The sequence below is a fragment of the Prinia subflava genome, chromosome 9 (genome assembly GCF_021018805.1).
Source record: "Prinia subflava isolate CZ2003 ecotype Zambia chromosome 9, Cam_Psub_1.2, whole genome shotgun sequence".
Taxonomy (NCBI): Eukaryota; Metazoa; Chordata; class Aves; order Passeriformes; family Cisticolidae; genus Prinia; species Prinia subflava.
In genome coordinates, this window is record NC_086255.1 from 2,503,406 (window position 1) to 2,528,665 (window position 25,260).

At 43.6% G+C, this 25,260-nt stretch overlaps 1 protein-coding gene across 3 annotated transcripts in view; it reads right to left on the bottom strand.

Moving 5' to 3' along the window:
* Window positions 1-25,260, bottom strand: part of DOCK1 (dedicator of cytokinesis 1) — a 262,705-nt gene that overhangs the window by 220,036 nt on the left and 17,409 nt on the right. For 2 of the 3 annotated variants that reach the window (XM_063405101.1, XM_063405103.1), the window contains exons 2-15: window positions 23,220-23,303; window positions 19,073-19,113; window positions 17,141-17,196; window positions 15,549-15,645; window positions 12,493-12,641; window positions 9,251-9,386; window positions 8,321-8,478; window positions 7,550-7,631; window positions 6,770-6,905; window positions 6,381-6,453; window positions 4,535-4,677; window positions 1,769-1,894; window positions 501-625; window positions 116-214 (exon numbers count right to left, since the gene is read on the bottom strand). In XM_063405101.1, the coding sequence (XP_063261171.1) occupies window positions 116-214; window positions 501-625; window positions 1,769-1,894; window positions 4,535-4,677; window positions 6,381-6,453; window positions 6,770-6,905; window positions 7,550-7,631; window positions 8,321-8,478; window positions 9,251-9,386; window positions 12,493-12,641; window positions 15,549-15,645; window positions 17,141-17,196; window positions 19,073-19,113; window positions 23,220-23,303 (1,505 nt within the window). The remainder of the gene's footprint in view (window positions 1-115; window positions 215-500; window positions 626-1,768; window positions 1,895-4,534; window positions 4,678-6,380; window positions 6,454-6,769; window positions 6,906-7,549; window positions 7,632-8,320; window positions 8,479-9,250; window positions 9,387-12,492; window positions 12,642-15,548; window positions 15,646-17,140; window positions 17,197-19,072; window positions 19,114-23,219; window positions 23,304-25,260) is intronic. The other variant, XM_063405102.1, reaches the window with a different exon arrangement.

The following is a 25,260-nucleotide window of genomic DNA, read 5'->3' on the forward strand; positions in this document are numbered from 1 at the left end:
GGCTGAGCTATTCCGGCTGAACACAGGCTCTGAATTTCCCCAGTTTTGTTTCCTATTGAAAGGTGTATTAATGGCACATTAACACCCAGAGAAGTAATTTTAACAGTTTAAATACCTTCACAGTCTCAAACCAGCGAGGCTGCTTTACTTGGTAATAGATCACTGATTTGTACTCTGAGATGGCTTCATCACCAGCACCAGGGAAAATAACACTCTGCAAAACCAAACAAAAGGGGAAACACTTATGTCACTTAAACTCCTCTTTTTCAGTCAAAGAAACAAAAAATAAATCAGTGAAGTAGGTCAGAATAAGAGAGAATGCTCCTCATGAAACTGGTCTCAAAATGCATGCACTGATAAGGCAAGATGTGTTTAATGGTGACAAAAGTTGCCTTGAAAATCAAAACTGGGACCTTGAGCTGACAAATACAACTGCTGAAAAGGCTTAAAATGATATGTATCAAAATCAAAAAGCCCCCAGACATTAAATACTTTAATACCTCTAATCTTTTGCCATCTTCATCATAAACAGACACTGTGACTTCCACGTTCTTTGCTGTGGTTTTACTGCCTTTGTCAAAATCTCCCTGAACCAAGGTGACGTAGATGTCATTACGAACATCTCCTACGAGGGGAAAGCACAGAACAAAATAACTCACAATTCTCTCAGTAAACCCAAGGATCTGTGAAGCCAATGGCACACAGAAACAATGGCAAAACATTTAAAACACCACACTTCCACTTATTTTATTTTTACAGAACTGCTTGCAGTATTCACTTGAAAGGAAACATTTCAACACAGTCATTTATCCCACACAAAGGTATTTTGCAATTTAAAATATTTTAACAGCCTACAAGGTCTCTAATTTGTTACAGCAGGAACAGGTTTGATATTTTTGCTGGCTTGGGGGTTGCAGGGGAGGGTTGAATTTAGATTTATCTTAAAATGCTCCTCAGTTCCACTCAATTCAACTGAAATTTTGAAAATGAGCTGGGGAAACAAGAGATTTCCAATAATTTTAAGAGCCAACACAGGATGCAGAGCAGGTGCTGAGGCCCTCACACTTGTAGAAGAGACTGTAAAACATCTGACAGACATCTGTCAGCAGCCACAGGCAGATCTGGAACTGGGACAGCTCTGGAAACATCTCCTGGATCCTCCAGAGCCCATCAGTCTGCAGAGGACACTGCAGGTTCTGCTCGTGCTCATGGCAGTCTTTATTTTGAGAAGCACCACATTTTTGGGTTAGTTTTTATGGGTTTGGTTTTTTTCTTTGTAAACACCTGAACATGCACAGAATACATGTATTTAAGAAAAGATGATGTGGGCTCTCTTTCAAATGCATTATCCAAATCTGGTAAAAACCCCACGAGAGCTGCTATCTCTAAATCGAGCCTGTGCCTCAAAAATCTGCTTTGGATTCAGCACAGGAGGTGAGTTTTACATATGCCCTTGCTATGGGGATAATACAAAGTGTGTACTTTGTGTACACTCCTTTAACTGGGGAAAAAAGGGAGAATTTCCACTCTCCCTGGGATTTCCTGTCTTTTGATGGGGATGGGAGCTTTATTTATTGATGCAGGTATTACCTAAGTATTTTACATTTATTTTCAATGAGACATCATCTTTCAATGATCCTTTTTTTTTAAATGCATACCATACATACCTTAAATTCATCTGCATTTTTTTTCCTCCCAAACCTTCCGTACACACAGCCATTTAAAGCAGGTTAAAATATAACAAAGCAGCATTAATTAAGTGCCTTACCAGGCATGATAATCTCAGGAAAGCCCATTTTCCGAGCCACTGCTGTTGACCTGTCCACTAAATGTGGAAACTCTTTCCTAATCTGATGGATATCTCCTGGAAGAAGTTTCAAAGTCACCCACAGACCTGTTGTGTAAAAAAAGCCACAATTATGAAACTGCTGGGATTTATTCTTAGATGCTACAGATTTCTTTTCACAAACTGAAAAACGTAAGAAGGTTAAAATAATTAAGGTATGTTAAGATAACTGATCTTCCTTTACTAAAGAAAGAAAAATATTTTAAAGCACTCAAAAGATCTCATCACTTCACACAAAAATATGAGTACAGCACACAGAATTATTTCTGATTACGTTCCATGTTCTTTGTAATGAGATGTTTATCTTCCATGGGGAAAAAAGAGGAGCGAGGATGATTTGCATGGAAAAACCCAAGGATTCCAAGCAAGTAATGCCAGCAGATCCATACCCCAAACTGATTGATCACCACCCCTGTAAGTTGTTTTTACTGCTCTGAGCATACAAATCTACAGCATCAGCTTCACACAGCTGATATTTTTCTGCTCAGCAGCAGAAGAAGCCACTAAAAAGCTGCTGCTTGCCAACTAACATCAGGCACATTTGTTACAGGAAGAAGAAAGATGCCAAAGTGAAAAGAAAAACCCCATAAAAATAAAAAAGAAACCCAACCCAAAGAAGCCTTCCACTTGGTGAAGTGGCTGGCAATCAAGTTTAAGCACGAAATAATCACAGCAGCAATTTGCAGAAGAAAATCCTAAAATTAAAAGCTACGAAAAACACCCCAAAAATATTCATCCATGAAATAAATTGTGGGTTACCCTGTTAGAGAATTAACTGTACATTCACTCTGTGTACACTTGGCAGCCTGTCTTTTCCATGATATCTCTGTAAGAGTTTCTGGGCTGTTTTGTTGCCAGGGATGGCTCTGACAGCTGCTGTTCCGCTGAGCTGCAACTGTACCTGCACTGACTGCCTAAGGAACAGCCCTCAACCCTTTTTCTGCTTGCCTGGGCACTCTTTTTTAGGGAAAAAATCAGGAATGAATCAAAGACATTGAAATGTTTCCTCCTATGGGACACACACTGGCCACAGGTGAAAACAAGGAGGGGAAGCAGGTAAAACTTGTCCTCACTAGCTGAAGGAGAATCTAAAAAATAAAATTTATGTAAAATTTTGATTGCTATTAATTAGTGCAAAAACCAGGGGAAAGTGTGTTTTCTGCTCAGCTATGGAGGGATACAGATATTTACACAGTGTTTGGTGGGAACTCTGTATTAATCAGCATACCTCCACATTAATCCTGAATTCCCAGAAAAAACTGAAGCCAGCAGAGGAATAACTGGGCACAGACACATCATGATCATGAGATCTCACACAAAAATAAATCAGCCCAGAGCAGTGCCCTTGAGAAGGCACCAGGGAAGGTTCCAGAGGGGTTGCCTGGCTCCGGCTCCCTCCTCACCTCCTGCAAGCTCAGGTCTCCTGAAGGAACAAAACGTTCCAAGGGCAGTGCAGTGCAGAGGGGAAAAATAAGGGGAAGGGAGAGAAGGCAGGGAATATCCCTTCCTTCAGCATGGAGAGGCCAAAATCCACAGCTCAGGGGCACAGGAGGTGAGTCCTTGAGTCACCACCTTCAGCAGAGCATCACAGTCATGGCACAGGTGGGGCTGGAAGGGACCTCTGGAGATGATCCAGTCCTGCCAAGGGGAGCAGGGGACACAGGAACGAGTTCAGGTGGGTTGGGAATGTCTGCACAAAGGGAGACTCCACGCCCTCCCCGGGCAGCTGTTCCAGGGCTCTGCCACCCCTCATGGAAAGAAGCTCCTCCTCATGTGAGGTGGAACTTGTTGTGTTTTAATTTATGGCCACTGCTCCTCATCCTGCCATGAAGAACCACTGAAAACAGTCTGGCCCCATCCTCTGACACCCTCTGGATGTATTTATATGGAATAACGAGATTCCCTCTCAGTCTCCTCCTCCCCAGAGTAACCAGGCCCAGCTCCCTCAGTCTCTGCTCATCAGAGAGATGTTCACACCCTTCATCAGCTTTGTGGCCTCCCCTGGACCCTCTCCAGCAGAAATATAAAAACATCCAAGAGCTCAACAATGCTCCAACATGTAGAGTCCACAGCAGGCAGGGGAAAAATCATGGGAGAGGGGCTGAGCCCTAAGGGGTAGGGTGTGGGAAATGGATTTGTACAGAATTCTCAAAGCCTGACAGAAGGCTCACATAGTGTGTGTCTGTATGTAAATTCTGAGATAAAAAATGCTGACTTGAAAATGCCATGGAATAGGATGGACATTGTTGAGAGAGAAATGGAACTAGAAACAAGTTTCAAATGATGACTTTACAAATAGACTAGATACTTTGGAGAACAGACCCATAAAAAAATGTATTCTAGTAGGACCCACAAGGGGTAATTTTAGATGATTGGCTTTAAGGCATTAGCAGCATTGTGTGGCAAAAGCTGATAGGCCAAGAAACACTTATGAAGTATTATAATTACAAAATAGTTTAGCTTCTGATTGTGATAGCGTGAATTATAAGATCTGCACTGCCTCACCCTTCACAAGAGATTGAAAATGGATTAAAAGTTTTTAAAATACTTCTCAGTTTCCCCATCTCTGGGTCAGAAAAAGGAACAATCCCACAACGGGGAAGGGAGGAACAAACCACACGAGCAACTTTTTGATTCCAAACTCAGAACCAGCGTCGCGACCCACGGCACGGAGAGAGCGGTACCTACCCTGCCCCTTGTGGTTGACTTCTTTAGCAGCAATCACTTTGTTTATAACAGTCTGCAGGAAATCATTCTCCCCTGCCACCCTGGGTGAAAAACGGGATGATATGTTCAGCTGCTTGTGTCGAATGGCGTCATCCAACGCTAGCCTGGAGGATGCACATGACGACCAACACCAGGAGACAAAGGGGCACAGAAAACCAGAAGTCACAGTGACAAGGGAACACAACAGATCGTATCACGGTCGTGACAAAGAGCATTTATTAGTCAACGCAGGACAAAGGACAGGAAAGGTAACAAGAAAGACAGAGGGAGATCATTAATCAGAAGAACGCTGCTCTACCACAGAGAGTCCAGCACACACACACACCTGGGAGGGCTCTGCTCCCTCGGGGAGCAGGGAGGGTCTCCCACCTGAGAGCCCCCAGTTAGGCAGTGAACACCCACACAGGCAGTTCTCTTTTATATAAATATTGAAATATAGATCTATTTAAAGCAGACTGGCCCTGCAACACCTCCAGGGTCACCTCTGTGGTTCCACAGGTGGCGTGCCTGCAGGAGAAGCTCCCATCAATCTCACAGGGAAAAGGAGGAGAAGAGCAGACAACCCAAACTTGGTGAATAAATGAGAAGATGGGGATGATAAATAAACACCAGCATTAGGTGGCACTGAAGTAAATCTTGCCAAGTGCTTTTGACAGCCATTGTGCTGGTGGCCAGTGAATGAATACAAACAAAGATATGAAAACAGAATTGCATGTGGAACAAGAGAAACAAAGCATGGGATGAGGAGAAAAAACGTGCCTCATATACACAGCCCAAGCCTACGTTGGAAATAACAACACCCTGCCTTTGTTTCCACCTTGTTCATATCCTTTGGGATAGACTTTTTCAGGAGAATGTTTTCATTTATTACAGGGGAAGAAGAAAAAATCACACTGTGCACCTTTTTAAAGCTCTGTGTATATGGAACAGGAAAAATGAATCAGTGCTAATGGAGCAGAAAACTGGATGTTCCATTAGCACCCCCTTGCAAAGGTTCATTTTCATTGCATACGGGCTAAAAAACAACTTTGCTGTTGTTTACCACACAAGAAACATACACTTCTCTTCCCCAAACCTCATTTTCCTTAAAAAATGGAACTGTACTTTGATTTTGTCATTAACAGCCCCTATCTCTGCAGGACCTGCACACTTTGCAGTCCTCTCACCAGCCCTACACCTTTAAACCACAAGGGCTTCCTGAATTATGCCTATTTCTCAAAACAAAGTTAATTTAAGATTTTATTACGTCAAGCTTTTTTTTTAAATATTATTAGAAGCCCATCTGAATATCCATTAGTGTATTAATCAAGGAATTTAGCTCCCATAACTATGTTTTGCCTTTTGGAACAGATGGCAGTCCAGCATTTCCCACAATGGGAAACCTAAGCATCCATACTCCATGTGAATTTATTTGCCTCATCCCCTCTACCTTTCCTTACTTTATGGAAGTAAAAACTTAGGATCTACAGCTGGAACATGATCTCTATTGATCTCAGGCAGAGCTAAACCAGCAATGGACTTACTTTAAGCATTTCACCTCTTACACATTCTGCCCCTAACACCTTTAATCAAAAAGAAAACAAGGCTGCAGAACTGGGAATGCATGCCCTAAACTCAGAAAAACCCAAACTTTCTGGGGATATCACTGTTGCAGCTAATGGCAAATTATCAGGGAAGATGTATTAGCAACATTACTCAGGAGAAAATATCCCAGGGAAATAAATTAACTTAGAATATTAGCACTTTTTTAAAACCAAAGTTAAAATCATGGTTTTTTCCACTCCTGCTTGTTCTTGCCACTACTTACGGCTGGAATGGGATGAAATGCTGCTTGTCCTCATCATCAACCTTCCCGTTAATGATGTCAGTCACATCCATCACTGCAAAGACAAACCAAGGGCACTGAATGAACGTGGGAAGAGGGAACCCCCCGGGGAACTGAAGCAACAATGGCTCAGAAGAAGGACAGAACTATCAGCTGTGGAACTTCAGAGTTGTTATTCAAGGAATACCACGGTGCAAATGAGCTCTGGCATCTCGGTTAACACCAACGCTGGAAGGTACAGGATACTGCAGCCAGTAAAATGGGATTTGGAACAACCCTGAGTTTATATTTATACAACCCCCACAGCAGTTCCACCACCCAATTCCCATGGAAGAACCGGGCAGGAGCTGCAGAGATGCCCCCAGGGGTACCTGCCACCCCGAAGGGCCTGCGCAGCCCTGACGTCAGCTTCCTGGTGTTGTTGTCCCGCAGCTCCATCCTGCCCACGCGCACGATCTGACACACAAAACTGATCTTCTCCCTCTTCAGGTCCTTGCTGCCCAGGTCCTACAAACAGCAGTGACACCAGGTTGCTTTCTAACAGCTGAATTTCAAGTTCCATTTCAGCAGGCAGAGGGTTTGCTGCTCAGAATTTGCCTCTGCTGTGCAAGCCTCTAACAAGAAGTGCTCTCAGAGCAGAGCAGCTTTTCTAACAGTATTTAAACATCTTACTGGAGTTCTGAGTCAATTAATTCCTTAGGAGACCAAACCACTTCTAGTAAGTTAAAAGTTCAAAAATTCACTCTGGTTTTTCCCAGATGTTGAGAATATTTAGCAGCCACTTAGGAGAAATGTTTTGTGAGGCTTCAGCAGTACAGAATCACAGAATGGATTGGGTTGGAAGGGACTTAAAAAAATCATCTTCCAGCCCCAGCAATGAGCAGGGACACCTTCCACCATCCCAGGCTGCTCCACCCTGGCCTTGGACACTGCCAGGGATGCAGGGGCAGCCAGCTCTGGGCACCCTGTGGCACCTCCCCAACCTCAGGGAACAATTCCTTCCCCAGATCCCACCCATCCCTGCCCTGTGGCAGTGGGAGCCATTCCTGTGTCCTGCCCCTCCATCCCTCATCCCCAGCCCCTCTCCAGCTGCTCCCCTGCAGAGGTTTCCCTGGCTGGCCCCCCCAGCTCGGGGCTCTCCGGGCACTCACGGTGAACACGGCGCGCAGGTTGTGCAGCCGGTCGATGTCCTTGGGGAGGCCACAGCTCGACCACCTCACCAGGTAGTTCTCACTGCAAAGAACAACATTTTAAGACTTTTTCTTTATATCCTAGAGCAACAGAACCACAGAATGCTTTGGGCTGGAAGGGATCACAAAGATCATCCAGTGCCACAGGCAGGGACACCTTCCACCACCCCAGGGTGCTCCAAGCCCCTCCAACCTGGCCTTGGGCACTGCCAGGGCCTGGGAGTCCCCAGTCCCTCTGGGAAACCCATGCCAGTGCCTCACCACCCTCCCAGGGAAGGATTTCTTCCTAATATCCCATCTAAATCTACCCTCTCTCAGCTCAAAGCCATTCCCCATATCCTATCCCTGAATGCCCTTTCATAAGGGCATAAAGAGATAAAATCAACTTCAGAATTTATACACGAGACTTTTCAACCCAATTCCCTTATCCTAAGGACACAAATACTGAGCAGAGCGCTGGCATTTCCCTTAGTGCACACAATTTTTACACAGGCAGCAGCTTCTCAGCAGCCAAGTGCAGGAATTCTGCAGCTCAGCAAGGGCACAGCCCTTGCAGGTGTGTTCACCTCTGAATTTCCATCTGCTCTCAGGGAGCCACAAGCACAGCACAACCCTGAAACGTGCCCCAAGTGATGGGACCTGCCTCTGCCTTCCACAGGAATTTGACTTTGCTAAGGCCCAAAACTCCCTCACTGCCATCCCTGAGCAAGCACAGACAAAAATGGCACCAACCTGATGAACTTGGATTCCAGTGGGTCATACAGGGACATCAGGACTTCAGCATCCTCTCCTATTTTACACACAACGTTCTTTAAATTTACAAATAAAGCAAACGAAGGAGTGGCAGCAAACTTGGCTTGTCTGTTGATATCAATATTCTGCTTCTGAGACTGCAATTCAAGAACAAAATAAAGTTTAACTCAGTCTAGCAGACATCCAGCTGCTGTAAAACTTTCCTAACTTGCAAAAAGGAGGAGTTTTCCATTGGATGTCTGGTCCTGTGATCTTTTTGCTGTTAAGTTTTATGACAGACAGCATTTTCTGGATCTGTCTGGGAAGTGCCACACCATAAGGAAAAAGATTTAAAAAAAAGAAAGGAGAAAAAGGAGAGAAAAATGTCTCTGCTTATTAAGTAGAGAGAGACGAACGGAGGAAAAATAAAGCCTCAAATATATCTGAAAAAAATCCAGGAATACACAACAGGAAAAGAAACAGAAAAGTTCTTCCTTTTAAAAACAAGGATTTTGAACTGCAGAGGTGCTGACAATTCAAGACTGACAAGGGCTTTAAATTTGCCCCTTTTATTTCAACCACAAGTTTTTAGGATTGGCATAAAGAAAGCACACAAGAATGAGAATTTTATTCTTTGTGATTCTCAAACAGAAACTCTGAAGACAACCAGCTTACAAACCTCTCACGTGCACAGCTGATATTCACCTACAAATGCAGCTGATTTATTCACACAGGTCTGAACCATAAATTCTATTAGGCTCTTTAAGCGATGAAAAAAACCAGCCTAAGACATAAAAATTCTTACAAAATGTTCAAGCCTGATAATTCTTCATAAACACATCAAATCCCTCATTATCAATGCTAAAATATCAGTTATCCAATTAGTTTACAGCCTTGTGTCTCACAGGGAAAAGCCACAGAGTCTCTTACTTTCTCCTCCTGTAGCCTCTCCTCCACCTGCTTGGAAGCTATTTCATGTGCTCTGAAAAGGCTGATGGTGCTGGTCTGCTCTGGGTCCAAAATGTTGCCATCTTCATCTCTAACCACCAGATCTAAATCCAGAATTCTAAACAAGACAGAAAAAATGTGTGTGGATTAACAGCACTCAAAGGAATGCCTAAAAACCACCTGCCAAGTGTTCCACTTGCACACCTGACACGTGATGGAAAAGAAATGATTGGAGACATGATAATGCAATTTAACATGTCACCAAGCCTGGAGATCCATTCCCACAGCACAGGGAGGACTGATGGAAATGAAACAGCACAACAGCTGGGAAAGCAAGTTCTTAAATAAATAAATTTGCCAGAGACTTGGTCTCCTCCTCTGATTTATCCAACAGTCTCAACAACCAAGTCCCACCACACACAGCTCACATCTCCCACTCCACCTTCTCCCACAACTGCAAATTCATGTTTTACCCACACCCCACAAGATGAGGCAGAAGTTGTTTCCTTTTTTAAAGCAGAAGCCAGATCTGTGTCAGCAGTGTTAACATCCATGATTACCTTCTGCAGGGAGGAAGCTTTCTGCCATCATCAAATCCAGGCTCTGGAAAAACCTTTCACATTTCTCCACATTTTCCACAGTGCTGGCAGCAGTACCAAGGGTTAAAAAATCAGGTCCTTTCCCTAGGACTGCCCTTGTCACCTCCATCCAATAAATGTGTCCCTATTTCATTCTAACCCCATGCTCAGCTCTCCCAGGGGAGCTGCTCTAACTTTGGAGTTGAAATATGTTTGATCAATGGGCTTAAACCAAATCTGCTGTGCCTGGTAAGTCACACAGGGGTTCAGGAATTATCAAAGTAAATTCTCCCTGGGCATAACCTGCAAGGACCTGGCACCAGGAGCTGTGGCACACAAAGACATTTCCACGGACTTGGGGAATTCCTCCTCACCCCTCCCACTCCTGGAAGTGTTAAACCCTTGAGGGGGGACAACACCCAAAGCCCTCCAATTAACTGCACTGCATTAATTGCAGGGGAGACAAAGATCACTCAGGCTGCAGTGAAGGCTGCAGATTTTCAAGCTCTGCTCTGGAGCTGGACCCAGCCACCACAGAACTCTCCAGCATTCCCAGAACACGACACTCCCAGACAAATTTTCTGGTGAGAAAATGGTTTCATCACTGAAATCAAACAGAAAAGCAGCCAAAGTTGATTTCTGCCTCCCTGCTGCTGTTCCTGGACAGCAGCCACAGCAGGGGAAACACCCACAGAGCACTGGAACCATCAGAGCCCTTCCATGGCAGAAACTGCCTGGGCCAGGGGAAGGGCTCAGGAATTCAGGGGAGGTCTCATAATCCAGCCTACAACACCCCAGTGTTTGCACAGGCTGTCAAAGGAATGGAAGCAAACCCTCCTTTGATTCAATGCCTTTGTTTTAGCCTTTAACTTGCAAATGATGCTTGGGAAAAAAATCTGAATTTTTTTTTTCCTAAGTGTCCCAGTTACAGATATTTGCAACTGAACAAAAATAAAGGCGTTTTCACAACAAAATTATCTGACCTAATTTCAGAAAGATATTAAAAATACAGATTGCTAAAGCCATTTTTGCTTCCTCAGTTATTCTGCAAATATGCTGCAAAACTTCTGTCTGTATTTAGAGAAGGAAAAAAACTTATTTACAAATCAGTGTTTCACCAGTCAGCAAAAGTTCGGATATGATCAGGACAGAAAACATTTAGAATTATTTGGGTTAGGACCTCAAAGATCACCCAGTATTTATAAAGCAGATAATGAATTCATTCTGTCTGGATCCTAAAATCCCATTCATGCTCCTTTCAGGCACAAGTGAATGTAGGGTTTTATTAGGAACATATGTTATCTCTCAGCGGTGAGGATGAACTCACAAGTTCACATTCACCTCCCTCCTGCACTCCCCAGAGAACACTCTGATCACTCCATTAGGCCATCAGAACATTGCAAATACAAAGCACAGCACAAGATGTTCCACTGGGTTTGCAGGCTGAGCATCTGGAGGTTATTCAGAGCAACTTTCACCAAGCCCTTGGGCAGATGGTGAAATCCAGTAGCCAAACAAATAATCCCAACAACATCTGGTTAATTGTCTGCAGAGGTGCCACTGTCCATATCTCAGATTATAAATGATAATTACTGACTGAATGCATTTACTGATTGTTTTTTAATTTCTTTTTTATTAATCACAGCTTTTGCTAATAAAATGCACGAGCAGAAATACTGCAAATGTGGCAGTTCGTAAGGGATTAAACACAAATAGCTGAAATATGGTGAGATATTTGCATCACAAAGAATTTAAAGACTGGGTTGGTGCAAACTTTTTCACTCCCCAGGTGTGGAGGACAACAGAATCCCACCAAATGGGTAGGACTGGAGGGAGCACTACAACATTGTCTGCCTGTATTCAAAACATTGCTTCAAATGAGGAAGAGGAAAATTTGATTTCTCATTTTTGATCAAAATGCAGAATCTGAATATAATAATCAAAAATAATAAAATAATCCAGAAAAATAAAAATAATCTAGCGATCATCTAAAATTTGTATTTACAAAAATTGTCTTTAAACCCAGCCAACCATCTGGGGAGAGAATACATCTGAATCCCTAAAATACCCAACACATGCAACCTGCACTGCCTTTTGGGTCGATATCTGCTTCCCAAATTCCACTCTCCTGTGCTGAACAGCTCCTTTTTGAATTTCCCTGCTCATCCTGTGCTACCAGCTGGATCCTGTGCAAGGAGAGGAACCAAGAGCTAAATGGTGCTGCTGAGCCAACTCCTTCACCATCCCACCACAGCTGAGGGACTCCAGGGCACAGGCAGCTGGCAGAGCTCAGAGGGTGACAACTGTTTTGTGCCACAGAAGCAAGTGGAGTTGAAAATTCTGTTTTCAAGGCAGGCAATATTTGCACTTTTGAATTGGCCTTAAAAAATTACAGCTTCACACCATCATCAAATTGACGATGCCATTAAGAGAGAGAGATGGATTCCACTTTACATCTTATACTTTAAAGATGCTGTTTCAACTTCAATCTTCATCTTGCTGTAACAGAAGTGTGAATATACAAATATTTCATCTACAACTACAGGGGGAAAAAAAGAATCCTCCAAGAATTCACCGACAGCTGATGTGCCTTACACAGGGTGACCTGGTTTCAGGCAGAAAAACTGAGAAATGCCCTTCACAAACCTGTTGCCATAATCAATTTTGGCAGTGACTTTCTTTTTCAGCTCCTTGAGCTCGTCCTGGGGCAGGGTCCCCGAGAGGATTTGGGATCTCCACTCGATCAGGTCGTAGATCATGTGCCGGACGCTGCGGAACATCTCCCTGTTGTCCTGCTGTTGTGGGGGGAGAAACGGGGCAGAAATCAGGTCTGAAGGCTTGGGAATACACAGGATAAACTGCATTTATAAATGGGAATTCAAGGGGTAAGTCCACAGCAGCTCTGAAACAGGAGCCTAACTTCCCACAGCACAGAACACGGAATATTCAGAGAGCTGCTCTCAGCTTTGAGGGGCTAAATCGGTGTAAATGCTTGGGTTTGTGTTATCTTAAAACCTGGGTCATGCTGTGTTCAGGCATTCAAGGGGAAAATGTCCTTTTATTGATTCCCAGGGTAGCTTTGTTCAGAGACCCTCTGCACTGAGCAGAGCGGGACTGAAAATTGTGCATTTGAACAGCAAGAGGCTCAAGTTCTGCAACAGATGGAGAATCCTTTCTCTCCCTGGTGAAACCTCCACAATAGCACTTGAAAATCCCCCATTGTGCACATCAGTGCCATGCAAGTCCACAGGTAACTTTTAAAGGACAGTGAAACACCAGTAAAGATCTAAACTTGATAGGAAGTTAAACACCTCAGTTGTTTATAAAGCCTGGAACTGTGGATATTAAATACTGCCACAGCATATACAAACTTTTCTTGGCAACACTCAGCTAAGCTAGGAAAAATTAATTAATTACAATAAAATTCTCCACTTAAAAAAAAGAAAACAAATAAGGAAAAACTGCAGAAGATGCAGGAAAAAAGCATAATGACTCCAAGACTCTGAGAAAAGGATATCTAACTGTGAAACTTAAATACTTCAGTCTGTTCAGATTATCCAAAAGCTGGTTTGATTATAGTGGGAGAACCTTCACAGAGAGAAAATACCCATTATTAAAAGCTCTCTAATGTAGCAGAGAAAGACACAACAGGCACATATGGCTGGGAGCTAAATACAGACATCCAAATGGGGAAGAGGTTCTTGATTTTCGAGGCTGCAGGCAATCATAAACCAGGGAGATGGGAAACATCCCACATGCCCTGCTCTCTGCAAACAACACCTGAACATCCATTCAGGATTCAAACACAAATTACAAACTGAATCAAGGCATAAATGTGGCCATCTCTTGGGCTTTGATATCCCAGACAGGGACAGCACAGAATATCCCTCAAGTCTGCAGACTGCCCAGTCTGAAACCAGTTACCTCCAGTACACCACAGCTCCCATGAGTGCCTGCTCTTGGATTCAGAATTATTAGCAAACCCTAAAGTGTTGTTTAACTGTATGCATACTATCTCCTATGAAAAGAAACAGAAAATGTATTAAAGAGAGAGCTTTAAGGAGTTGGAATGGCAGGGAGTTTGTGTGCTGAGAAGCAGGGAAGGAGCAGGCAGGCAGAAACAAAGGAGGAGGAGCAGAATCTCAGGAGGGCATTGGGAACAGCTTTGCCCTTGGCTCCACTGCTGTGGAATCCCAGAATGGTTTGGGATGGGAGGGACCTTAAATCCCACCCAGTGCCACCCCCCTGCAGGGACACCTCCCACTGTCCCAGGGTGTGCCAAGCCCCAACCCCATTTCCACCCTGGCAGTGTCCAAGGCCAGGCTGGATGGAGCTTGGCACACTCTGGGACAGTAGAATTTGTCCCTGCCCATGGCAGGGAGTGGGGCTGGGTGGGATTTAAGGTCCCTCCCATCCCAAACCATTCTGGGATTCCACAGCAGTGGAGCCAAGGGCAAAACTGTTCCCAGTGCCCTCCTGAGATTCTGCTCCTCCTCCTTTGTTTCTGCCTGCCTGCTCCTTCCCTGCTCCTCAGCACACAAACTCCCTGCCATTCCAACTCCTTAAAGCTCTCTCTTTAATACATTATCTGTTTCTTTTCATAGAAGATATTATCCTTCATCTTCTATATTGCCACACTCCATCATTTCCATTACACTCTTACTCCTAATCTTTATTTTCATGGGTGTGATTAAAAGCCACATTAGTCAGCACAAACGTCTTCATTACTACTCGGTGTCTTCATTACACAGCTTGCACTTTTATGATACAAGATTTCAAACATATTTATGGGAAACAGAGACTGCATTAAACCCTGCTTTAAATAAAGGAATTTCATGTTCCCATTATCTTGTTACAGTGACCTTGCACAATGAGAGCATCACAAGTGTGGGCCAGGTACCTTAAATCCCACAGCAGGCCTTGCTTTACATCTGAACTGCACTTTTAAATATAACTTTGAACTCTTGATCTTATTCACGTGCACTTTCACCTCTGTTTTTGTATCTTCCCATCTGAGAGACTATCAATAATTATCACTACAAATTTCTGGGAAGACATTCTTCTGTGGTTGAAACCTTAGCACATCAAAGGAAACAAGCATGCAAGTTCAGGTGTCAAAACTGGGGAATAATCAACTTTATGTACAGGAATACTGAGAGGTTAAAGACCTGCAGTGATAATTTTACAAAGCTCTGAGTTACACCCACAAACTCAACACTAAATACTCAATTACTTCATAACAGAGACCGACAGCCTTAAGAAACAGCCTGAAAACCATTTCTTTAACAAAATTACATGTTCAAGTACTCCAAATCCATACACACCTTAAAAATCAAACATTTTCTGTGATAAAACCTGCACAAAAAAGGGATTGTAACTGCTCAACAAATTACTGCTAGATCAAGGTAACACTCTAAGGAAACTGGACTCTGCACAAGAAAATGAAGAGATCTGAGAGAACAGGCAAGAGAATTGTGCTTTAACAAGCACAAAAAAAATCTACTGAGATTTGTGCTTTAACAGAGGTGATGCTACCTGGCTGTTCAGCACTGAAAGCAGCCTTTAGAAACAACAACAGACAGGGAAATTCCTAACGAGTGCCTTCATGAACAGCAGTTCCCTCCTGTTTGTCCCTGTGCCTTTCCCAGCACCACTTTTCCAGGGAATTCTCCCCGTGGAACGTTCTCCTGAGCTGTGCTCACCACGTAGAGCTGTCTCCAGATGCTGGACCATTCCCTCAGCGTGGTGGTGACCTCCTGGATCAGGGGCAGCTCGTTGGGGATCACGGTCTCGTGCTGCCTGCAGGGAAGAGTTCAAAGGAGGCTCAGTTAAGCAGCAGCTTCAGTGAGAAGGAAGAACCACGGAATTGTTAAGGTTTGAAAGGAGCTTTAAGGTCACTGAGTGTGACCAGCAGCACTGGCCACCACTGGCCCATGTCCCCAGGTGCCACAGCCACAATTTCTGAGCAATTCCAGGAAGGGTGACACCACCACTGCACAGAGCAGCCTCCTCTGTGGAAATTTTTATGCTGGTTTCTAATCTAAATCACCTGACCTAGAGTAATTCCTAAGGAAGAACTCTTCATTTCCAAAGGGAACTGAAGAGAAGTGGGTTGGAATTTTGTTATAAATTTATAAGCAGAAATAAGATGTTATCAGATATTGGAGCACTGGACACCAGTAAAGCCACACCACATAAAAGGTATTTATTCTGATGTGCTCAGATTATGGAATCATGGAATGGTTTAGGCTGGAAGGGATCAAGGATGGTCTTGTTCCACCCCTGCCATGGCAGGGACACCTCCCACTGTCCCAGGCTGCTCCAGCCCCAGTGTCCAGCCTGGCCTTGGGCACTGCCAGGGATCCAGGGGCAGCCACAGCTGCTCTGGGCACCCTGTGCCAGGGCCTGCCCACCCTGACAGGGAACAATTCCTGATTCCCAAGATCCCATCCAGCCCTGCCCTCCTTCAGTTTAAGGCCATCCCCTCTCATCCTATCCCTCCATACCCTTGAGAGTTTTTCCCACCCTCTCCTCATTCCCAAGGATACCAATGCACACCTCACTGCAACATTCATGAATTATTTATTTTACAAGAAACAACAACCAAGATTAAAAACCAGGTGTACCCAACCTACCATGCCATCATACTCCTCTCTAATTGTTCTGTTTTTCAAAATATTGGTCTTGCAAGGAAAAATTAAGATTCAATTCACTCCCACGAAGTTTCTGAATGATTTAAGATGAGGTGCCACAAAGGTAAGAAACACCAGCCAGATCTTTGAATATTGCAGAAGCAGGGTACTTAAAGGCAGCTTTGCAATCAGCAAGGAAGATATCATTATGCAGCAATCTCATGATTAGTAGTTTGATCATTTACATATTTAACAGAGTATAAAAATAAATCAGGCACAAAGGAATAAAACATTTTAATCCTGTTTCATTCCATTTCATACCTGGGTAATGATTTATTAATTTCAGTCCATCTCCTTCTTCCTCTGGGATTAGGTTGGGGGTTTTTTCCTCATTTTTAACTCATTTTTTATACTCATGTTAGAGACTTTTACCTGCATGTCCAGCAAAGCTGATTTGATACATAAAGATCTGAAAAGCTGCTGAACAACAAACACAGCTCAAACCATTGCACACACCAGGGAAAGGAGCAGGAAAATTACAAAATAACTTCTCAGTGAGGCAGGAAACTACCTGGGAACAAGTGTGAGTTACCTGGTAATGCACTGAAATGATGTGGATAAAACAGGAAAAAGGAGTTTTGTCCTTTTCAAATCCAACTTACCCTTTGCCTTCAACGATTGCTTCCTTAAGATGGATATAGGAGGCAGGGAATATGCCCTTGGAGAGGGAGGAGAGGAAAAAAAAAAGTGTTATTTAATCAGCTGCACACAATATGTTGTGTTTATTATCTAAAATATGCCAAAACTCTGCTGGGTGTGCAGAGCCATTCACATCCTCGAGCATCAGAAGAGTTGTGTTAGGGACTTTTTCAATATATATTGAATTTCTGCATTTCCTGTCCTTTCAAGATGTTATTGTAACTATACAGCTTCTCTGAAAAATACTCTAAATTTATCAAGATGCCAGAAATAAAAGTGTTTTTAAAATAATCCAAGTCAAGCTGATAAAGCAAACTCCACCATCTCACCCTTCAAGGTAGGAGTTCAGTTTTCTGATCAGCTGGGAATGCAGTAACAGAAATTCTTGGGAAGCCACTGGAGGAAATAGTGCCTGGGCATTTTTACCCCAGTTTGAAAAATATTTTAAAATCACTAAATTTAGTGGCAGTCAGACAAATGCAGCAACACGTGGAATTAATTTAAGGCAAGAAAAATATCTAATTTCTTCTCAGACTGTAAAAAGCACGTTCGTGAAATACGGTTTGTAACAAATTCAATGTGTTTACACACACAGAAAAAAAAGGCAAATACAAAAATAGAATAAAACCCCAGGCCTGGTAAGGAAATGGGTGGGATGAACCACCCAGCTCTCTCCTTTTAGACATGGAAACAACTAAAAACACCTCTGGAGGCAAACGTGGCATCTGCAGTGTTTCAGTGAAAAAAAAAAGCAAATCCTGAAGTTTAATTTTGTTTAATTACTACTATGAAGTAAAAGGCTCAAAAAATAAAACATGATGCTACAACCAGTGTTTGTGTGGTTTCCTCTCTTTTCATTTCAGAAGGGCTGCTGTAAATGCAGCCCTTGGTGCACACTGAAATTCCACTGAAGGAGAAGCCTCCTCCTCCTCTCTCCAAAGGGAACGACTGAAAATTCCCAAGGTCAGGCTCCATTTGCAAGTGCATTTCACCAGCTGCAGCTGCTGCAGGCTGCATTTCACCAGGAAATCCTGCAGTATTTAACAGGAGCAGTGCCAGCCTCTGAACACACAAGGAGAACATCAAGGTCTGCAGGTTTTACTGAGGAAAGGTTTGGTGCAGCAGTTACTGCACCAACAAAGGTGATGTGCGTCAAGATTGAGTGACTGATTGACCTTTAAACTGCAAAAACTGGGATCACATACAGATGTTTCTATTTTATATTTCATACAGAAATATAAAATAGAAACATAAAATAGTCTGGCTTGGAAGGGACCTTAAAGCTCCTCCAGTTCCACCCCTGCCATGGGCAGGGACACCTCCCACTGTCCCAGGCTGCTCCAGCCTGGCCTTGGGCACTGCCAGGGATCCAGGGGCAGCCACAGCTTCTCCAAGAAACCATCCCAGTCCCTCCCCACCCTCCCAGGGAAGAATTTCTTCCCAATATCCCAATCTAAATCTTCCCTCCCTCAGCTTAAAGCTGCTCCCCTTGTTCTGTCCCTCCATCCCTTGTCCAAAGTCTCTCTCCACCTTCCCTGTGGCTCCTTCAGGCACTGGGAAGCTGCACTGAGGTCACCTCCAAGTTTCTCCTCTCCAGGCTGAACAATCCCAGCTCCCCCAGCCTTTCCTCCATCCTCTGCTCATCCCAGTGCCTGCTCTGGACTCTCTCCAGCAGCTCCACATCCTCCCCTTGGACCCCAGAGCTGGATGTGCCACTCCTCTTCTAGGTCTTGCTAAAATAATTTTTATTAACTTGAAAAATTCCTACTGACCAGAGGCTGAGGACACGAGCAGCAGTGCACACTTGGATCCAGCTCCACCAAATCCACACACCCAGGGCCAAAATCCATCTTATTCCAAAGGAAAAATGAGGATCACATTCTGGCAACACTCACCTTCTTGGATTTCTTCCGTAGTGTGTAACCCCTGTACCAACCTAGGAGAGAAGAAAGGGGAAGAGCATTAGAAAGTTCATTTATGGCACCTCCCAGCTGAACAGCACTGTAAGGTGGTCTCTGATCATGCCTCAGCCCTGCACATCCCACCTGAATTTCCACTTTCCACAGACTTAATACACTGGAAAAAACAAGTCATCCTGGAAGGTATAAAATCAGAGATAATGGAGAGGAGTACAGGACAGAGATGGTGGTTTATATGATGGGCTTAATTGCTGTGCATTTAATTTTAATTACTAATTCATCAACACAAACAAAACCAACTTAAGAACATTACCTTGACAAAAAATTACTGATCAACTGCTTCCCTTTCAAAACCCACTTAAATTCCACATTTAAAATCCAAGCTTTCAGCTGTTAGCCATTTAATCAGGAAACAGGAATACTTTGGAATTTAGGAGTCACATATCAAAATACAAAAGCAAGGAGCCCTTTTGGAAAACTGAGCCTGGATGCAACATCCACCCCTCCAGCCTGGCAAAGAAGGGCTCTGACAGCAAAGCATCCCTGCCTGTGGGAGGATGGGGAGGTCACAAAGCAGATTTGGAACAAAAACTGCAATCCCAGTCCTGAGAACAAGGAGCAAGTTCCATGAAATCAACACACACTGATAAATTCATTATGCACACTCTGGGACCAGAAATCCCAATTAAAGGCTCAAGCACACGGGATTTTTCAGTCTGCTCTCCTGCAGCACAAGCCCAAGGGATTCACTCATCACCTTCTCCCTGCAGCACTTGGGGCTGGTTTGGTGCCACCTCAAAAATCTGGGGATTGTAACACCACACTGCACCTCCCACTGCAGCCACTGCCCCACAGTGCCACTGCTGCCAGAGGGACACCAAAGTGCTGCTGAAACCAGCACTGCCAGCCCTGCTCAGCTGCAGAGAGACAAAGCCTTCCTGCCTGTGCTCACTCCCCTGCCTGAAATCCGTGCACAGAGCCCAATCCTAGGAAAAAACTCAATTCCCGCAGTTTCAGATGAACAAACCAAGACCTTGAGGTCCTGCAGTTTAAACTGCTGAACGACATAACCCTGATCTGATGAACTTCACAAACTAAAGAACAAGGAATCTCTATTTCTTCTCCCAGCCCACCTTCTGTGCTGCCTCAGGACATCCCAGAGCTCCTGTGGAATAAAAGCCCTGCAGCAAAGGCAGCTCTCCACGGATGAGCCTCTGCTTCATCAGAGATCAGCCAGAAGCTGCCTTGCAGAACTGGCTGCACTGCTGCTCCCTGCAGGGGTGCTGATGGGGGCAGGCAGGTCCCTGCAGGCTCTCCCTGCTGCTGCTGGGTGTCCAGCCTGGAGCCTGCACCTGCAGCTCTCACTGGTTCAACTGGAGCCACTGGGACTGGCCAGGAACGTGCTCAGATGAGGGCAGGGTCACTGGGACACGTGAAGCCACCTCTAAACAACTCCCCAAAACCAGGGGAGAGCTTGTGGGGCTCACCTGGAGAGGAGAAGGCTCCAGGGAGAGCTCAGAGCCCCTGCCAGGACCTAACGGGGCTCCAGGAGAGCTGGAGAGGGACTGGGGACAAGGGATGGAGGGACAGGACACAGGGAATGGCTCCCAGTGCCAGAGGGCAGGGCTGGATGGGATTTGGGGCAGGAATTGTTCCCTGTGAGGGTGGGCAGGCCCTGGCACAGGGTGCCCAGAGCAGCTGTGGCTGCCCCTGCATCCCTGGCAGTGCCCAAGGCCAGGCTGGACACTGGGGCTGGAGCAGCCTGGGACAGTGGGAGGTGTCCCTGCCATGGCAGGGGGGCACTGGGGGGGATTTAAGGTCCCTTCCAACCCAAAACATTGGGGGATTCCAGGAATTCCTTTCCTGGGAAGGAGGGGATGCCCTGGCACAGGTTGTGGACTCCTCACCCCTGGACCTGTTCAAGACCACACCTTGCCCTGACCCTTCCAAATCGCTGGAAATGTGCATCCAAGGAAATGCTCAGCTAACAAGACACCAGTGAAATATTTGTCTGTCAAAGCTGCAAAAGACACCCAAGAATTGGTTGTGGTTACCCTCAAACAATGCATCCATTTTTCACACAGTTACCCTGCATTCAGAAACTAAAAACAAACAAACAAAAACTGCAACAAAACCTAAACTTTGCCATAATATCAAGAGTAATGTCTGTGAGAATCCCTATTTGGGAAGCCAAACTCCCTTCTCATGGCAGTACTGAAAATTAATTGATGCTCCAACCTCTTGGTTTGGAAGTTGATTTTCTGTTACATTTCCCAGCAATTCCCCTTGATGAGGACACATTTATTGATCACATGGTTCCATCTGCCCATTCCATCAAATACTGTCAAGAAACAGAATTAAGACAACAAAGATCTGGAAAGGACTAATCCAGAATGTGGCAAATATTTGGGTTTTGGGGTATCTGCTAGAAGATGCAATCCTCCTGTCCTGCAGAGCAGGAAATTTAGGAATTCCTATGGCTTTCCTGTTAGGCTTTTCCTCTAAGGCTCAGATTAGAAGGACAGAGAAAGTCTTCCAACTGAAAAATAAACTATAATAATTCCTGAAGCAGTAAAAAGTAGTCTTTTTTCCTAAAAGAAAAACAGTCTGTAATTTTATTTTCAACATTATTTAGCCTAAAAAGTAGCTTCATCTTTTCTTTGGTTCCTGAAAGAACAGAAATTTAGTATTTAATAGCAAAATTGCACATTCATTTCCAATATTCTCCAATTCTTTCCTACTCCCATAAAAACAGGGGATGTTTTCACCAAGACTGAAACTTTACAGGATGCACACACTGAATTCTTTCTACACAATTTCTTTTGCATTTCAGAGAAAAAAGGGTTTCCAGTAGAATTTAAAATGTCAAAACTCTTAAACAATAAACATAAATTCCAAAGTAAGTTCTACTCACGGGCAACAAAAGTGAATATTATTTTAAACACAGGGGAAAAGTTAAATTTACATTTCTTTTACCATGGACTCATCCTCACTGTCCCACTTATCTGGGAACATCTGAGAGGGTTTCAGCATCTGACAGGATTTCAGTATTTGATAGGGTTTCCCATTCCCTGCTCAGTTTCTGCCACATTCATTAAATAAATCTATTTATATATTAAAGTACAAAGCTGGGCAATATCTGAATCACTCCATTTGCATTTAAAATATTTGTATTGTTAGGGGTTTATTAAAGCATGCAACGTCAGATAGTGGAAAGATTGCTTTGCTCAGAGTCAAACTTGGCTTTGCAGCAGCAAAACTGAGTTCCAAGAGAAGGCCAGACCAGGAATAATGAGAAAATCCAAAAACTCCACTTCAAGTGATGATCAACTCTTGTTGAAATAGCACTGTTTGTTTCAGTAAATATAATATTTTAAAAAATTCCAATTAAGCCAATAACTAAAATAAATTTATCACCTAGACCAACAACAAGATCCATGTTTAGAGAAGCAAATTAAATTAATAAAGCAAATCATGTTTCCACAAGACAAACAATGTTACACAATTTTAAACATACAGTTTAGTTCTGTGCTCCTCACACCTTTCCAAACTGCAGCACGCCATAAAATTTCAAGTCGAGGATACAATGGAGGAGTTTTATTTTGCTTGGATTAAGAGCTGGAAATGTTGTGACAATTTCCACATCGTGTTGATTATCCAGCTCAGCACTGAAATTCCCTTGTACAAGGATCAGGGAGGAAAGATTTTGGTACAGATTTTGGTGATGTCTGTAGAGTTTCCCATCAAAAGAGGTGTCTGGAAAAGCCTGAAATGAGTGCACAGCCCTAACACAGGCACCCATCTCTGAAGAGACACATCAATAATTCAGGACCCAGGTGACTTTCAAATTCAGATTAAACTTCTTGTAGCAGCAGGTTCTTTTGTACTACCCAAGGGTACCCAAAAAGCATCTCTCATTTCTCTAACGTGGGGGAGATGCTACAGCTGATCCAGAAAATTCCTCTTCCCTAGAAAACTCAGTGTTTATTCACCAGCTCATCACCACACGTGTCTACATGTGCTTCAACTTCCACTGCACCACCTGACAGCATGACAGAGTCACAAACAGAAAAGGAATTTCCCCCCAAAAATCCTATTTCCAATTCAGTTTTTGCCATCTTACCCTCATAGGTCTCCAGGATGTGCACGGTGTCCCCAATCTGTAAGGAGAGCTCATCTGGTCCCCTGGCATCGTAGTTGTAGAGAGCTGCACAGAGGGAACACTGCTGTTAGAACAGGCAACACAATCCAGGTGTTTCACCACATCTCTGCTTTTATTACTCATTATTGCCATTCTCAATCTTTTTGTGAAAAAAAAACTTTAAAAATTCTATAAAAATTCAGCCAAGTTCTTAAATCCATTAATATTTCCCTTTGTAATATAAAACCCCTCACAAGTTCACTTTCTAAAGCTGTCCCTCACTCTGTTTATAATGCTTTGCTTCTTCCTGGCAATACACTCAATTTTTGTTGTATTTGCCAGCCTTCCACAGCACTTTGTGTCAATTTTAGGCAGCTCTACAAAGAACTGCTCTGTCTTCCCCTGTCAGCTCAACACACAGAAACCTTACAGAGTGTCTTTAGAAACCTCAAATTGCCACGCTAACATTAAAGGATGATTTCCCAGCCACTTCAGTCATTTACTGCTTGCACAGCACGTGGAAAAATATGATTTCTGAACTTCTGAGTGCCAGAGGCAACTGCACAAAGCCACTGTACAATAAACTACAACAAATTCAACAGTAACTCAAAAATCATTCCTCCCTGCCACTCCCAAAAGAAAATCTGGACACTCTTGAGCCCTGAGACTGGCAATGACCACAAATGCTCTGCCAAAGAATGCTACAAACAAGGTTTAGTTGGGAAAAAGATACTCATGATCTGAAAAACAAAACAGTTACAACTCCAAAAGCCAATTTTTTTAAGTTTTATATGGAGTAAACTCTCTGAAAGAGAAAAAAAATCCTCCAATAGCAAGGAGGGTCCTCATGATTGAAGGCTGAGACTGAAATATTTCACAAGATTGAAATTAAAGAACTTTAGTCAAGGTGGACTCACAGAAGTTTATTCCTCAATTTACAACTGCAGCTACTCTCTCCCAGGAGGATCAGTAATACCCGAAAACCAGAATGACTCACTATTCGTTGTAACTCCTCAGGAAATAAAAAAAAAATTAGAACATAATAATTGCCTCCCAAATTCCTACCATCCCTGAGGTTATCGCTGCTGTTCTTCGTGCCTCAGTTTCCAGGGCAGGACTCAGGGATGTTTTATTGAACAGAAAGACCTGGGTAAGTGGCACGTGGCTCTCACAGGAAATCTGCAGCCCCAAGAGCATCCACAGCACATTCCACACTCATTACAGGTAACAAAGCACTTCCAAAACCCCCTCAAATTCCAAACCTGGGGCAGAGCCATAAATGAAGCACTGAGAGGTGGGGTCAGGAAACACCTACCTCACCTGAGCACATCTCCTGCACTACCAACACCACAAACCCCACCTGTGAGAGCAGGAACTGGGCAAAAACACTGCCCTGACCCCAAATCTGATAACGGGGTTAGCCCTGAGTTCACACACAGGAACAATCCAGTGGGGCACAGAGCTGCCTCCAGCTCCAGCCTTTAGGTATATTATTATTATTATTACTATTGTTATTATTATTGTTATTATTATTATTGTTATTGTTGTTGTTGTTGTTATTATTATTATTGTTGTTATTATTATTATTATTCCTGTTTGTTCTCCCCACAACTCCTGCAACTCCAGCTCCCAACCAGATCACCAATAAATAAACCCATAATTCATTGGACCACCAATAAATAACCCCCCCAGGCTGCCTGGGTCCTTGTCGCTGCAGAACTCCTCTTGCTTGACAGACTTTGGAGTTAAGAGGTAAATAAATAAATCTGAGAGCACAAACTGAAAAAAAATCACGGAGAAGCAGTTTGGGAAGCACTGTATAAGGTGGGAGATTATTAACAGAATAAAAACACGCTACAGGGTAAAAAGAATAAAGGTCAGGAGCACTGCAGGGACCAATATCACCAGGACTTAAATGAAGGTTTTAGAAAGTCTCTATTGACATCAAAACAAGGCAAGCTATTTGTGTTTTAGTGTTTTCCTTAATTTTGTCATTATCAGAGACAGATAAACGCTCCCTCCC